The sequence below is a fragment of the Falco cherrug genome, chromosome Z (assembly GCF_023634085.1).
Source record: "Falco cherrug isolate bFalChe1 chromosome Z, bFalChe1.pri, whole genome shotgun sequence".
NCBI classification, from domain to species: Eukaryota; Metazoa; Chordata; class Aves; order Falconiformes; family Falconidae; genus Falco; species Falco cherrug.
Window position 1 is genome coordinate 74,208,969 of NC_073720.1, and position 16,924 is coordinate 74,225,892.

General features: G+C 37.4%; 1 protein-coding gene across 1 annotated transcript in view; it reads left to right on the forward strand.

Annotated features, from left to right (window-relative positions):
* The window catches only part of UGCG (UDP-glucose ceramide glucosyltransferase), a 34,263-nt gene extending 21,451 nt beyond the window's left edge, over positions 1–12,812 (forward strand). The window contains exons 2-9 of the mRNA XM_055699084.1: positions 668–809; positions 4,394–4,496; positions 5,370–5,471; positions 5,842–5,954; positions 7,841–8,019; positions 8,427–8,513; positions 8,939–9,128; positions 10,402–12,812. Of these exons, the coding sequence (XP_055555059.1) occupies positions 668–809; positions 4,394–4,496; positions 5,370–5,471; positions 5,842–5,954; positions 7,841–8,019; positions 8,427–8,513; positions 8,939–9,128; positions 10,402–10,572 (1,087 nt within the window). The 3' untranslated portion in view covers positions 10,573–12,812. The remainder of the gene's footprint in view (positions 1–667; positions 810–4,393; positions 4,497–5,369; positions 5,472–5,841; positions 5,955–7,840; positions 8,020–8,426; positions 8,514–8,938; positions 9,129–10,401) is intronic.
* Positions 12,813–16,924: the final 4,112 nt, after the last annotated feature.

A 16,924-nucleotide genomic window follows, 5' to 3' on the forward strand; every position in this document is an offset into this window, starting at 1 on the left:
ACATTCATGTTAGTGAGTTGTGACATAATCGTCAATTTACTTCTGTATATACATTGCTGAAATACTAGTGATTGTTTGGAATTATGTTCGGAGTTTATCTGTGTTTTTGACCCAGGCTGATGTCCAGTTTCTAGGATTTCTATACTACAGCTGATTGATCTTTTATCCTTTTCCTGGAAATGTTTTGTTAACAATTAATTGGTAGGATCAACTGTTTCCCATGTGCTTTCAACTTGCTCTAATTTTTGCATAACATAATGGAGGAAAAAGCATCTTCTCCTTTTGGTTTTTTGCCTTGTTTACAGTAAATTTGTTTTTCTGATTATCCTGTTATAATACTATATCTTTTAATGCTGTGGAGGAAGGTAAAAAATCTTGTCTCCTGTACAGTTTGGAAAAAGTGATACTCTTACTATTCAAAATGCATAGTACAAAATGCAGTATTTGAGAAATTAGAAAGGTTGAACTTAACCTACCTACAATGATTAAGTGTTTTTAGGTATTCTCTGACACATCGTCTGATACAAAAATAGCTGTTCTACAACCAAAACTAATTTTTTTTTGCAGCAGTTTTAACTCCCTAGCTTTCTTAGTTCTGACTGTATTTTGAATTGAATTCTCTAGCATATTTTCTTTATGTGGTGGTGTATGTTACTTCTCCTTACAGACGCCTCCACCTCAATAAGAAAGCCACAGACAAACAGCCATATAGCAAGCTGCCGGGTGTTTCACTTCTAAAGCCATTAAAAGGTGTGGATCCTAACCTGATCAACAACTTAGAAACCTTCTTTGAACTGGATTATCCAAAAGTATGTATGCTACTTAGTGTCTTTTTTCCTCCCATGCCTCCAAAAGTCTTACTAGGAGCTTGGGCTAAAACTATGCAACTTGGTTATGACTTAGGTTGTTTTTCTTTCCACAGCAAATCCACGATTACATATTTTATATGTTGCAAACAAAACTTAACTCCTGTCTATAAGCTGTCTATAAAGGAATCTGACCAAGGCTTAGGGACAAAACATACATATTTCACTAAGATGTGTTGAATCATTATTCCCATATTGTGGTGTTTATAGCAGTATAAAACACTTCAGTCTATAAAGGATCACTTGAGAGGCCAGACACACTTCCCAACTAATGAATTCTCTGTAACAGATCCTTTAAAAATGAAAGTTGGCTAATAGCCTGAATCTTTCTGGTGGTTCTTACTGATGGCTCATCTAACAAAGAATTGCTCCATGATGAGGTGGTGTGCCTCACCAGTTGTTGGTAGGCAGGATATTCTCCAAGCCACTTACCAGTGTTAGGAGATAAATAGGTAATAAAAAGCTTCCATCTGTTGAATGCTGTTTGTAATGTAAGTGGGAAGTAATGTAAGTCACGAGTGTGTCAGATGTTGTCCTTGCTCTAAGAAAAAAAAGGAGAAATCTGCAAATGCCTGTTGCATTGTTCACTACTTGGTGTATGCTCCTGTGGATGGAAAAAACACTACATTTTTCTACTGCAAGCTTCCTGAACTCTAAAACTTGTAATTTATTTTTAATAAAAATAATTTTCTCAGTTCTTCTTGAAATTACTTCTGGCACTGCTGCTTCAGTTGTAGAAGGTCCAAGATATGTGTAAGCTGTACAGTGAGTTTGAGTATTCTCACCAAGAGTTTTAAAGTTACTCCTAAGTAGGCAGGGTAAAACAAACAAAAAAAACTCCACCCTTTGGAACTTGTTAGAAGTTGGATAGTACCATAGTGAAGCTTGGGGCCTCTTGAAAAGCTCTAGACATGAACACTTGAATCCTTTTAACTCAACAAAAGTGCAATGAAGATGTAAGTGTGGCCAAGACAGGTTTAAAGCATACTTGAAGCATGCTGTGTATGCCAGTATTGCGAACTGCAAGGACGCTGCATTGATATATTAAACTATTTTATGACTATAATGAGCATCAAAACATTATGCAACTGAAACATTGGACTACAAACAGATTGTATTTGAGAATTCAGAAAAGCAGTTACGCTGGATCTTGCTTTTTGAGAGGTGGTCTTGACCCTTCTGATAACATACACATGTGGCAATCTTAATGTGTTGCTACTCCACCCAAATCTGAATTTCAAATAGCAATAGTGACAATCACATTTTTCCCAAGGAGGGTGAAAATGGAGTTATGAACACTTCAGTTTACTGCAACACAGATTACGCAGTACAAGCAAGATCTTCCCAAACTGTTTGAAAACACTTCTGTATGATAACTACATAAATAACTTCATTTAAGAGATTGATACTACACCACAAATTAGAACAACAATATTGCCTGGTGTTCAAAGTTCAGCTGTCCAGGAACAAAAAATGTTAGGAAAGAGTAATATTAAACTTGTTCCAGTCAAGCCAGTGATACTAGATTCCTATCTGCAGGGATACTGATTCCTATCTGTGATACCCTGTGTGTGAAATAATCTTGTCTTGCATTGAAGCCAGTTATGCAGCTTCTAAACTCAGGACTTTCACTTAATGTTTTTATCATTGAACAGTTCTTACCTACTGTGCATATCATAATTTTTGAAGAAATCTCTCTATTCATGCTATGTCCATATGAACCTCATTGTACTGTTTAAGTAGATAGGCATCTTTATAGTTAATATGCTTTAGCCATACATTTTGTAGTTCTTTGTTACTGCATACAAAGGCCATTTACTGTGAATTTTTCTGTTTTCAAATATTAGAATGTTAAAGTTTATTATTTCTGGTTGAATTTCTTAAGAGAACATGGATATGGAAGCGTTGTAACTGGATTGAAGATTAGTTATTTAATTACTAGCAAAAATAGTTGGTTTTACATGTTTAATTGGATGACCAAAAATGAACCAATTCCTTCAGTTAGTAACTTCTATGGTGTTCATACTGTCAGGATTGTTATGTTGTGGTGGAAGGACCTGTCTGCTTAATGAGACAGGTCTCTTTCCCTTAATTCTGTTTTCCATGCTGGTAAAAACGATAGGAATCAAATACTGCTTGCTTCTCAGGCAAACTGGCTTTGGATTTGTGTTCTAAGAGGTAGAGAGGTGTGATTGTGTTTGTTTTATGGTTTATAGTGCTAAGACCAAGTCTTAGCAACTCCCATTTAGTGGTTAATGGCTTCCAGTTTCTACAATATTCTGAATGCAGTTCAGTTGTAGGAGTTTTTTGTATTTAACAATAACATTTTTGTGACATAATATATGTATTTACCAATGTCTTCTGTTGTTTGAAATACTACTTAATGGACAAGAACATCAGAGGTTGTCATCATTGAGCCGACAGGCAGTTTCCAAATTTCAGATTACTTTTTGCTTAAGTAACTTACTGAAAATAGTTTAGTGAGGTGATAGAATAGCGTAAGGGAGAACAAGAACTGTTTTGATCACTAGTTGAGACTTATTTACAATCGGTATATCAAATGAGGTCCAAGAAAATTGTTTTTATTGAGACTGAATTTTTAAATCTTGGACTATAAAATTGGCTTCTAGCCTAAGAAATCTGCATTTTCTGGGTTATACTCCTTGGATTTGAGGTCTAATAACTTTTAATAGTTTTAATAAGGGGAAGAGAGGAAGGTTTTACCAAAATGAGTATTTAAGGAAATTGCTGTTAATGCAGAACAGAGATACCTTCATCAAAGCTTACGAAGCTGTCTCAAAATGTTGACTGATTCTTAAAACGCTATTTCCTCACCCACCGCCTGTAGCTTATGTGTAACAAGCATGTAGTATGATTGCTGAAACAGCTACAGTTTTTCTTTACCTCCTGTTGATTTTTTTAACCATTATTCTATTAATGACAAAAACAGACATACAGAGAGAGAGAGAGAGAGATATATTCCTGAGCTTAGCTTTATTATACAATTAAGAGTACTTACACTGGTCTCTGGGTTGTCTTCCAATTCTGTTCTGCCTATGCATCTACAAAGTTAAGGAAAGGAAGGTGTCATTCAGAGTTATGCAGTCAAGTGTATCATAGCAGCATTCCATTAATATTTTGTGTTCTGTAAATTCATTGAATATAAGATTGGATTTAAGATGCATATGTGAACCAAAATGGAAGTGGAAATAAAAATTCTATGTTGTATACCAGGTTCTCTTGCTTCATGCCTAATACAAACCCTTCTGATAACAGGAAAACTAATGTTTCTCAGTAGAAGAGTTTACTGGGACACGGGCTTCATTCTTTTTTCATAAGTAGTTGGTTGTACATCCAAAAATAGTCTTATTTAGCTGTAAAACAATTCTTTTGGTTTTAATTTTAATTCTATAACAATGTTTTAATTTTCAGTTTGGTACACTATTAAGCTTTATTCACTAGACCATATTGATATTGTATGTATGTGTAAACATATACACGTGTATATACACTTTTGTTTTTACCAGTATGAAGTACTACTCTGTGTACAAGATCATGATGATCCAGCTATTGATGTGTGCAAAAAGCTCCTTGGCAAATACCCGAATGTTGATGCTAGACTGTTCATAGGTAAGCAGTGCAACTTGAAGGTGGGACTCTTACTTGTAAAATGCTTTTAGGTCTTCAACTCCATAGACAGTATTCTAAAATAAACAGTTGTCTTGTTCAGCCCATGTTGGTTCTGTAGCTCAATCATCAGTTTGGAGTAAGGAAATGAGTTTGTAATGACAATCTGTGACATCAGTCCAGAAAAAACTCTAGGGAGAATAATTTATGCAACTGCTGCAACTTTTTCCTTCTAAATCTGAAACAGCAGTTCAAGTCCTGTCTCTGCACTGAACTAAATGTGGAGAGACTGACTTGGTGGTGTGGCTGTACTTGAGCTTGAGGTCCTGCGACAATCCTTTTTCATCAATTTAAGATCTAGGGCTCTTTATTCACTTTACATTTGAATTAGAGGAGGGAATGGGTATTAAGCTAGGTATTAGAATGTCATTTTTTTTTCTCTTGATGTGAAACAAACTGCATCATGGCTGCTAGTTGGAAGCAAAAGTGTCTTACTCTATGCAGCTGCATTTTGTGTAGAGTGTAATGGTCATAACGAGTAGTCTTAAGAAAAAAAGAATATTTATCTTATGGAATATAGTAATAAAATGTGTAGGTCTGCTGCCCTTTTAATTACATTAACCTTGTTACACTGCCATTTTGAGGAAGCACTTGAATATTTTTTCCCTTTTTAATCCATTGCACAGTTGTAGTAAGATCTAAAATAGAACATGAAGGAGTAATTAAATTTAAAGTCCTTTTCATAGAAGTAGACTTCAAGAATTGACGGTAAAATTCTACTGTTTTTCAGTTGGTATATTGAAGTATTTCAGGTATTGGATCTGAATTCTAAAAAACTCACATAATATATTTGTGTATGATGTTTGTATTTTTTAGGTGGCAAAAAGGTTGGCATCAATCCCAAGATTAACAACTTAATGCCTGGCTATGAAGTTGCCAAATATGATCTCATATGGATTTGTGATAGTGGAATCAGAGGTAGGTGTGTGTTGCAGTGTGCTGACTGTTACATTGCTCTTGTTCCCTGAAGGCAAGCTGTTGCTGGAGATTACTTTGACTGAGAATACAAGTAGAAATAAAAACCTAGAAAAGTATTTTCGTGGTGTAAGTGTCACCTCTAACTGAAGGTGACGCTCTGGTTTGTTCAACTGTTTCCGTTGTTTGCTGTTCATCATAATGGTGTTAATAGTGATGATAATTTTTTTGAAACTTTGTGAAACACAGATAGTCTGCATCAAAGTATGTCCTCTTGATAGTGGTAGTAGAATGAGAATTCCTGTCCCTGTACAGTAGTCTGCTAATGACAGAATTATTTGATGAACTGTCTTTTTTTTGATTTGTCACTCAGTAACACCAGACACGCTGACAGATATGGCTAATCAAATGACTGAAAAAGTAGGCTTGGTCCATGGGCTTCCCTATGTTGCAGACAGACAGGGATTTGCTGCTACCCTTGAACAGGTGAGTGCAATTATATGTTTTGGTTTTTTGTTGTTTGGGGTTTTTTGCCTGCAGGATTTTGCTGACTAAAATTGTGTAGTGCCTCTTGCACCTTTCGAGTGAAAACGTTTATTTTCAGCTGCAGTCACACTATCTATGATAACTTCTAAATGCTCAACAATTCTACTGTAGTGCTCTGAATGTTAGTTCAGAATTTAAGTTTACATTACAAACCGATTACAGGATGAAATTAAAAAATTTCTTAAAACTGAAGAACTCTTTCTAGTGCTTTGTCAGAAAGGGCCATTATTTCTATTTTGATGTCTGAAAAAAACCACAAATGGCCATGACGAGTCAGTCAGAGAAAAATCCAGCTCACCCAGTATGTTATTTCCAGCAGGGGTTAAAGCAGAGTCTTCAAGGAGAGTAGAACACAAGCAAGGTTTATATCCTGTTTTCCTGTAATACAGCTGAGAAACTTCCTGAGCAGGAAGTAGACTTGTATATTTACTAACCTTCAATATATTAGTATTTTAGTAAGAACAGATTTTGCATGAAGACTTCCATTCTTTCTCTTGAGTCCTTAAAGATTTTGAACATCTGAACTGTCTTTACCAGGAAGTTCCGTAGATCTGCTATCTGTTATAGGAACCACCACCTTGTTCATTCTGAGCCTTGTTCTTCTACAGTGCTATTTCATGTCTCTTAATACTTCTTTAGGAAGAGAAAGTGAACAGCTGATTCCTATCTTCATATCACTCATTCTATGCTATTTTCCCCTCTTCTTTTTCAATAAGTTCTTTTATGTAGAATCAAGAAGTTGACCTACCAAGCAAGACCCCTCCCCCCACACACACACACTGGCCCCCACCTATCTACCTACCAAGCAAGACCCCTCCCCCGTTTTCTTGTTTGTTCTTTGTGTCTCAAAGCATGTAATTTAATCAACTATCTTTTATTCTAAGCTGGCATGTGTAAGGCATTTTGACACCAAAGCTAACTAACGTGTGCCAAAGGCAGAAATGCGAGATGAAAGTGCAGTGAAATTCAGTATTTCTTCATTGTATGGAGAGAGGGCAGCTCATGTTATTATTCTTTTTTTTGGTGACAAAGTCTCAATTCTTTTCCCAAGGGCCCGGAGCTATACCACAAAGCTCTTAGTACTGCTAGCTGCTGAAGTAGCAAGAATTACAACTCCTGATACTATATTACTGGAAGAGCTTTTTAACTCCAGATCCAGTATACTGCAAAATGAGCATGCCTTTTCTTGAATGTAAGACAGTGTGGAGGCCATCTATAGGAAGAATAGTAGTGAGACATGCTAGCACTCATTCCCACTGTCTCCTTATAGGACAGTCCTGGTTACTGAACCTTGTAAGAAGACTTGCTCACAATCTGAATTTTTTCTTTGCTTTTTCTGTTTGCAGGTGCATTAAGTAAACAAAATACTCATGCTTCTGTACAACCATAGAGTAGTTTTAAGAACGTGTATGCAGTAATGCAGTTAATCTTTACAAGAGGAAGGAGACAGCATGTCTGTCAGCTATCACCCAATAATATATTACTCCTAGGGATTAGTCAGTTACTTAATGGATTTTTTAAATGTATTCCCTGAGAACAACTTCAACAAGAAATTATATACCAAATGAAATACGCTGGTTTAATATGTGGGTTTTAAACCCACTTACAGATTTGTAAAAACACAGCCAATATCACTCCTAGATATCTTGGATTTGGTGGTAGGCTAGATTTCTTAGATTGGCTGTGTATTTGGAAAGATCTTCACCACCATAACTGGCCATGTCTAGCACTGCTTTCCCCTCCAGACATTTCTGGAGGAAAAGTTGTCAGTGAGTAGTACCTGTGTAAATACATGCAGAGTTTTAAACCCTATCTTGTTTTGGCAGGTCTATTTTGGAACTTCACATCCAAGGTCATATATTTCAGCCAACTTAACTGGCTTTAAGTGTGTAACAGGAATGTCATGCTTGATGAGGAAGGATGTCTTGGACCAAGCTGGAGGACTGATAGCTTTTGCACAATATATTGCTGAGGATTACTTTATGGCCAAAGCTATAGCTGACCGGTAAGATGACAATGAATTAAGCTTATTGCTTTAAGTGCAGTTAAAACAAAGTTTAAAACTTTGTTTTAAAACACATAGTATATACTCTTAAGTAGAGGTGTTCAGGTCAGCTTCACATGTATACAGCAAATACACTTCTGACACGTGCTTTGTCTTATCAGTGTAGTCTTTTAGAAAGAATTAAGCCATATCATTGTCAATTCCTTTAGAAGAAGGTTTCTGAGAACATGATTTAAGTATTACTCAAATGGTGTTCGTACTCTTCTGATGAAGAGACTTGATAACACCCATTCTAATGATATGGCACAAACTTTTCAAGCTTAATAAAATTCTTGGGGGTGTGTTCTCTGATTGTTTCTTGCATCTCTTACTTGCATGTTTTTTATAATAATAAATTCTTTTTTCAGGGGCTGGAAATTTGCAATGGCCACACAAGTTGCAATGCAAAACTCTGGTTCATATTCTATTTCTCAGTTTCAGTCCAGAATGATCAGGTAAAATTTTAATCTTCACTTTGTCTCCCACTTACCCCATCACCTGCTTCTGATGTGGATGACCTGATAATGAGGGAATATATTTTCCAAGCTAATTTGATCTAATTTCCAGAATGCTGAAGTTCCAATGAACAGCTTGATGCAGGCTTCTCATTAGTGTTTTGGAGAGAAGCACTGACTTTCTACAGAAGTATGACTGATCAAAGTATTAAAAAACCTCTGCAAAACCTCCCCTTGGTACCTTTCAAATGCTATGCGCAGTATCTTTGAAAGGGGGAATTATTGCAATATTTTATTTGGAGGTGTAAATTAAATGAGATTAATGCTGTCAGAAAGGACCATGATGGGTCCACCATCATTTTGAGGTGGGGAGGAGGACATTAAGAATACTACATAGTCAGAACTGATTTGTTTGTCTTTTCTAGGTGGGCCAAACTGCGAATTAATATGTTGCCTGCCACAATAATTTGTGAGCCAATCTCGGAGTGCTTTGTTGCCAGTCTAGTTATTGGATGGGCAGCTCATCATGTGTTTAGGTGGGATATAATGGTATTTTTCATGTGTCACTGCTTGGCATGGTTTATATTTGACTACATTCAACTAAAAGGTGTTCAGGTACGTAGCTTCATTTTCTTTGGAGGTTATTTAATTACTAGTGCCATCTGCTTCAGCAAAAAGCTAAGACCATTATATTACATAAATAATAACAACAAAATAATTATCTTGACATTGAGGAAATAATAGGTCAAATCCTGTTAGTTCTGAATGTTCCAGCTTCAGTTATAGAAGCATGAAAAGGAGTGAATGTGCTTGGTGGTGGTCTGTATGCATCTGCCTTTGCTTAGGCTCTGAAGTTTTGCATATCTGTTCGTTCATTTTCCACATCTCCAGGCTGTACTACCTAGGCATATCCAGAAATTTTGAACTTTTTAAAAAAAGTACAAGAACAGCAGCTTTGTGGGATTTTTCTTAGCTTCATATTCGTGTATTTATTGAGGTGTATATGTACTCTTGCGAGTAATGGACGTGGGGGACAGCTATAGCCTGCCTCTAAAAGCAAAATCTTCCCATCAAAGTGATGCCTCAGATTTTTTAATATAGGAAGATGTCAAAAAATCAGAAAACATTTGTTATTCTGTTGCTGTAGAAACTATTCAGACTACTTTCTGGTGTGACCATAATCAATCTAAATAAGATCCATAATTGTGTATTCAACCTTATCAAATATTTCTCATCATACTGAAAAACTATTTGTGTGGTAGTCTTAACACATACTGGAAATAACAAAAAAAAAAGTTAGCCCTTGTACTGATTCTGTAGTACTCCAGAAGGTTAGTTTGTTACCTTTCTGATTACTCTTCTCACCCTGTGCAGCATGTAGAAGAGCTTTGTGCCTACTTTTCTTCTACTGAAGCCTCTTCAGTTTCCAGCTCTGCATGTAGCTGGAAATTCTCAAGGGAGCAGAAAATATATAGAGGCCATAAGCTTTCTTCTTAGTCCCACTTTTCCTATGCAATAGACCAAAGTTTTATTTATTTGAATTTCACTCCTCTGGGAATGCAGGAGTGTTCTGCCTAGATGCTGTTCTTCTGGAGTCTGTGGCAAAAACCCAGTGTCTGCATGAACACAATTTTACAAAGCTTCAAAAAGAAGAAAGTGAAATTGTCACACTTTTCTTTGCCTTTTGTTCTATGTACAGGTCTCTTTTCAAACTTCTGGTTCGTTCTGCCAAGCTCCAGAAAATGTTCTTCTAAAAAAATAAGCTATTGATATGTAAATCTGTATAATATGCTTTAGAATAGATTTATCTGTAACACAAATGCTTTAAATGACTTCAAAATCCCTTCTGAATAATCAGTATGTTTAAATATTGTTTTTCATTTCCTAGGGTGGTGCTCTGTGTTTTTCAAAACTTGATTATGCAGTAGCTTGGTTCATCAGAGAATCCATGACAATTTATATTTTCCTATCTGCTTTGTGGGACCCCACTATTAGCTGGAGGACAGGACGCTACAGACTACGTTGTGGAGGCACTGCAGAAGAAATTCTTGATGTATAGCCACAGCTTTGTAACTGTGAATGTCAAAAAGAGAAGGGGGGGAGGAGAAAAGTATTATAAATGTTTATATAAATACTTTGAAGAAAATCTACCTTCAGTAGTTTTATTACTTGTATGTTTTGGTATCTATTCTTTAATTTATTTTTGCATGGCACTTGCATCTGTGAAAATACATCTGTAGTCTTGGCCAAATGGTACCTTGCTCCTATGTACAAATAGAAATGGAGAGAATTGGTCCTGATACCTACTTTCTGTGGGAATGCTCTGCAGTAAACTCTGGGAAAAAATATCCTCCTGGATATGAACAGCTTCTTACTCCGTGGTGTGCAAGCCTAGCAAATCCAGGGTTCATGTAGCTATTTTCCACCTGGGTTGTGTAAAACTGTATGTGACAAAATCACAGAAAACAGCTGATTTCTGGTTTATCCCGGTAAGTTGAGCTAGTAACAGGACCTTTGGAAAGAAGCTCTTAAATGCTTTATGCCTACCTCTTGTAGTTGCTGCAGAACACAATGAGTGGGAAGGTAAAAATGCTTTGCAAAAACAAACTAAAGTAAAGCTGGAGTCTTGTGTTTATATGTATATATGAAATACTTTAGTTATCGCAATGAACCAAAAGTGGACTGAGTTTGATAGAACAAATTGGAAAGAATGAGTTGGAAAGAATTACTGGTCAGGCATGTATTGTGGGGGCATCTTTTGGCCAACTTTGATCTGGTTCTGTCTTGAACCTTGTGAAGCACTGTGCTGTAACTAGCCAAACTGGTCCCCTTCAATATTACCATACTTTTTTAAGGGGTGTTTGTTTTCCCCTATGATTGAATGCTTGGGGGTGGGGGGCACGGTGTGGATGGGACATAGTGGGGGATAGAAGGGAGCAGAAATACATTTCATAAACATTTCACACATGAGCTATTTTCTTACACAATGTCCTAAGAATGTAATTTCATGATGCAGGTATTTAATATCTTTTTAAAGTGAACACACATACTTACACTAGTCATAATTAAGTATTCAATGCAGTAGATATTGTGAATATATTAAAGGGATGGGTGAGTTTGCTGTTACTGATTAAAACTGTAATCTTAATTTAAATATCAAACTAAGTCTGCTCTTGGCTTTTTGCCTTCTACTGTTAGCCTAGCCTTTAAATTGGACTTTTGTATTCCAGTGATATGACTACAAGGAATAGATTATAATGCATGCTGTGTTTTTTCCCCTCTCTGGTCCCTGCAGCTTGGTTTCCAACCTCATTGTGAGACCTAATTTGTGGTGAACTGGACTTGTTTTCATTGAACACTTTTTAATTAAAAAAACACAAAGCTGGACAGGGATGTTGCATAAGCCTTCTGTTTTCATAATTTCATTTATGCTGCTTTACTTTTTTTTTTCATATGGAATAGCATATTGTCACCATGAATGTGAGCTGCTAATTACAAGGCTAATGCCAACAAAGCAGCTTTAAAAGTTGGATGATAAAGTGTAGCATATTAGCAATAATGACATGTATTTGTAAAAATGGACATTTTTACCTATCTGAGCCAATCCCATACCTGTCATATGCTACACAAGTGTAATGTGTATGTATGTGTTGTAAAACATACTCTGGGCCAAAATGCTTCATCCACCCTAGTATCTGTTTGCCTTATGATACCATGGAACTCTTTCAATGGGCATTTCTGTACAACAAAGGCTTTATGATGCATGCTTCATTCTCTTCATATGAATCAGGAAGAAGCACTCTTCCTGAGGAAAGTTGCGCACGGAAAGCTTGTCTAGTTGTGACCCACAAAAACATTCTCATTTTAATACTGTTTTTTACATAGTTGAATTTTGCTGACAATGGTTGTATCTTCATTTATTTCATGAAGTTTGATGCCATTCATTGCACTGCTAAAGTGAAGCTTAGCCTGCAACTTAGCTTTATGCTGATTTCTGTGCAGGCAACAGAACAGAACCAAAAAAAGGCTAAACAGACTTCATTGTAAAAAATAAAAAATTAGGTGGGGATAATTGTTTTAACAGGTGCTTTTGTATTAGTAGAGCCATCTTTGGTCATGAAAAATAAAGCTTCACTTAAGCAAATTTCATTTGGGTATTTGGTTGATTATAAAATGGAAACCAACACTGTCAAATATTGTAGAAGATGCTGCAACAGAACTTTTAGAAGTTAAAAATGGCTAATGTAAAGTTATGTTGCTCTACAGATGTGTAGAATATACCATGTTTATTTAAAATCATTGTCTTGTTTTTTCCTTTATTTATAAATAAATTTTGAATACAGTCTGTTTGGAATATAGGGGGGTTTGCCCTTTGTTCAGTGATGCTGCTTTAAGAATGGCAATTTTGATAGATTTGGCTTCTAATTAATCTTTGCAGCAGTAAATGGATGTTCCTTTCTTTTGAGGTTTTTCACACCTAGACTGCCTGTTTTGGATTTTATATTTTGCTGAAATTAACTCCTATGTGCCTAAATTTTATTTTGAGTGATCCTTAATTTTTTAGAATAACTTCAAAACCCCCACAGCTGAACAGATAGTTCCCTATCTGTTGTAACTAGTGAGCCTAGATTCACATTTGGTGATGGGTTTCTTTGCCACAAGACATGCTGGGATTGAGGAGCAGTGTTTGTACTTCGCTTTGAGGCACTCTACCAGAAAAGCACTGTGCTTGCTCTGTCATCTGACTTGGCTTTTTCTTATCTCTTCCCTAATGCTTATTAAGATTTTCTTGTGAAACTTAATAAGAGACTGTGTGCATGATAGAGTTGTGGAATCTAGGAGGCTTAGCTGAAACAAACACCACTGGAATTACCTTAAACTGTTACAGAAATATTCCTGAGAGTGTGGTGTGCTCAGTATATTTGCAGCCACACAGCACAATACCTAAATTTCCCTTTCCTGAGTCCTTTCATTATTTTCCTGCCTACTATTAAACAATGTTTTGATCTTTTTCTGTGCTTTCAAATGAAGTCTGTCCCACCTGAATTCTGTTCATTGCCCTCTGTCTCCTGATAACTGACTGCTGACTACCTGTATTTCCCCTCAGGCTCTTTTTTTCAGCTGGAAAAGTTTGTCTCCTAATTACCACCTGCTTTCATGTATCACTTCTGAAAGCTGTTTCATTTATCTTAAAGGATTCCTCTAATCCTCACACTGAATTGCTGATCGTCTAATTTTAAGGTGGGTTTGAGCTCCAGCCATTCTTGGGTTGAACTGATCCCCCAACAGCTGTGACTAATTCTAGCTGTTGAGGACAAGTTAGACAAACCCTGAAGTTTTGTATGGTAATAGATAAGTCACTCTGCAGAACTGTAAAAAGTTTAAATACTCTTCAGGTTTGTCTAAATAATAACATGGAAGAGAGGATGGCAGTGTATAGAATGGCAATAATTTCAAGCTTAATCCAGTTCTGGGTCTGAAAATGCATGAAGTAAAGTTTCTAACTAATTTTCAGATTATACTGCATTGGTCTACTACTTGGATATGCAGAGAGAATGCACAAGTTTAAATATAAAGGTGTTTTCTTAGCTCTTCAAACAAACTCAATTTCATGACACAGCTACCCCGTAACAGTGCTCATGTCTGGGCAGATAAGAACTTCCCCTAGGAAAGTCATCTCCACCTTCATGTTGACTGTGAAGAAGGCCTGTATGATTCCTTAGTGTTGTAGAACCGCACTGTATCTCACATCGGTGATTTGGGATGTGCTTTAAGACAACCCCGCAGAACCGAGCCCCACTGGCTTTGTGTATCCTGTAGATTCTGAGCGTTTGAAGTCAGACTGCTCTAAAGGTTACCTCTTCTGCACTGCACAAACAATTTTCCATTGCCAGCTATTAGACGATTGAATAAGTGATAATTGTTATGGTTAGATGCCCCAAGTTCTGCTTTCACCGCTTGTCTGATCCTTAAGAGTTTGAACCTTTCAGTAAGGAAGCAAGGTTTAATGAAGCACTTTGGGCCGGTTTAGACACTGCCGTGTTTGTGTTTAGAAGACTGATTACCTCTTTCACATAGAAAGTTGCAGTTGACTATTGCAAATCTTTGCTGAAAATGTTTTTTTTGTAGCAGTTTCTACTGAAAGCTGGCTCTGTTTTCAGTTAAGTCCTATGTGCAGATCAGTGTCCAGTTCTCCCTTCAAATTGTCTTGTTCAGCTACAGGTAAACCAGCAGGTCTTGTGGATCCTAAGGCTTTGTCACTGTTCAGCTATAACCTTGCAAGGTTATGTCCAGTGTGTTTCCTTTTCAAAAGCAGTTTTAGTGTCTTGTAAACATTTACTAACTGTGCTGAAGCCCTGCAGGCTGTATATGGAAAGAAGTGCATCAGTAGGCTTTTCAGTGGAAGGATGCTTCTGATGCTTGTCTCAACACTTAGCCCAGGTTAAAAGTTTACCAGCTTATTCCTGTAAATTAAAAAAAGAAAAGTAGTGTCTCTAATACTCTCCAAGACAGCTTTTGGAATGCTTTATTTTTTTAAATGCCCATCAGATAAAGAGTGGGATGCTACTTATGTGTGGTTCCTGCTTCTGGGGAGAATATGCATCCTCTGCTTGATCTTACTTGGCTCCAAGTATTTTTGCCTAAATGATTGATCAAGAGGTGCAAACCAGGCAGCTCGCAATGGAAGCTTGCAGCTTGCTGCTTGTTTCAGTCCCGTCCCTCCACATGTCCCCCCAGCGCTCTTTCCCTGTTGCTGGCAGGAGGTGCCTTAGCCAAACCCATATGCCAACTGGAACTGATGGCCATTTTATTATGTGGCCAGCTTGTGGGTGGATAGGAGAGGTCAGGGTCGTGTGCCTGTGCAGGAAGCCAGTAAGGTCACTGGGAGCATGAAACAGGAGCTGTCAAAAATTTCTTCACTGGGCTTTGAAATGAAGGGAGTTACTGTTCTTGACTTGGGCTTTGCATCCTCTGCGCCTGTGTTAAACTTCGGTCAGCTCACAGGGTTTTGGTGAGCTCGAATCTAAAGCTCTGCTAGGCTTCCCCCTTGCCCTTCCTGTATGATGAGTAGCTTTTCCTCCTTTGAGGCTTGCCTGTTGCCTGAAGGAGTATTTTATATATATATATATATATATATTCCACAGTAACTTATCTTTGGTGGCAGTGGCTCCTTCCTTTTCTCTGATACCAAAATATTGGGGGGAGGTGCAGAGACAAGGGAAGATTTGTATGGTATGCATGTCAAATGCAGTAACACATTCAAAAGACTCCCTGACCTTGTGGAAACGAGAAAATACGGAGAAACTATTGAAGCCGTTGGGGGATTCTGTCAGTATGTATAATTAAGCTTATTTTTCTACTTGCACATACATACAATTATAGATACAAATTTATATGTGCATACATTTTTATATATGAACTTTTATATAAAAAATATATGTACTATTACCAAAATAAAATCTTCAAGAAGCCTTGACTTTTTTGACAAGCCTGTTCTTTCCTGTAGGTGCACCAGACAGGTAAAATAATGTTTTTCTAATATAAAAAGCCAGCAGCTCAAAGTTAAATAAATCATGAGCCACTGGGACTGGTATTGAGTTTCGTTTCATCTCTCAGCAGACAGAGGAAAGCTCAGAAAAATACCAGGGTGGCGCTTTTTTTTTTTTTTTTCTTCTTCCCCCTGGACTCCTTTACTAATAAACTTGAACAATGTTTTACTTATTTAGCCTTTTGGGTCATCTCAATAACTCTCTACGGAGGGGTGCTTCCTTAGCTGGCAGCCCCCCAAAAGCTAAGCAAGACAAGGCATAGACTTTTGTCACCTTGACTCCTTTCTATTCAGTTTCACTGGCTTCTGCGCTTCCCTCTTGGGACAACTGTTTTGCCCTGAAGGTCTTTGTAACAGGAGTTTTTCCCCCTAGGACAGAAACGTGCAGGAGGGGGAGCAGAAACAGGGAGCGAACTGTAGTGAATGCAGGTTAAATTTGTCTGTCACTAGTGCTCCAGAGTGAAGGAATATGGGTATGTCGGGGTACTTCCGCAGTATGTTGGGTAATAACAAAGAATAACACAGAGGTGAAACCTTAGAAAGGTTTTTAAGGGTTCTTGCCTAGAGGCGGACACCTCCAAGATGTTTCTCAAAGCTAGCTCTCTAGAATAAGCCTGTTTCCTGTGAATGACATGGGGCTTTCAGCAGGATCTGCTCTAGGGTTATGTAGGGTGGCTAGCAAAGGAGGGAAGCAAGACAGCAGGGCTTGCTGCCCACCCTGCAGTTGAGTAGCAAGATGTGAGAACTTGCAGCTGTTGTCTCCTGGTTACAGACCAGTTGGAGACCTTTTCATTTTGGTTCCCCATGTCTTGGGAGTGTTCACTGGCATGCAGACTCCAGCAGATGACTTGTAGGATAAGGA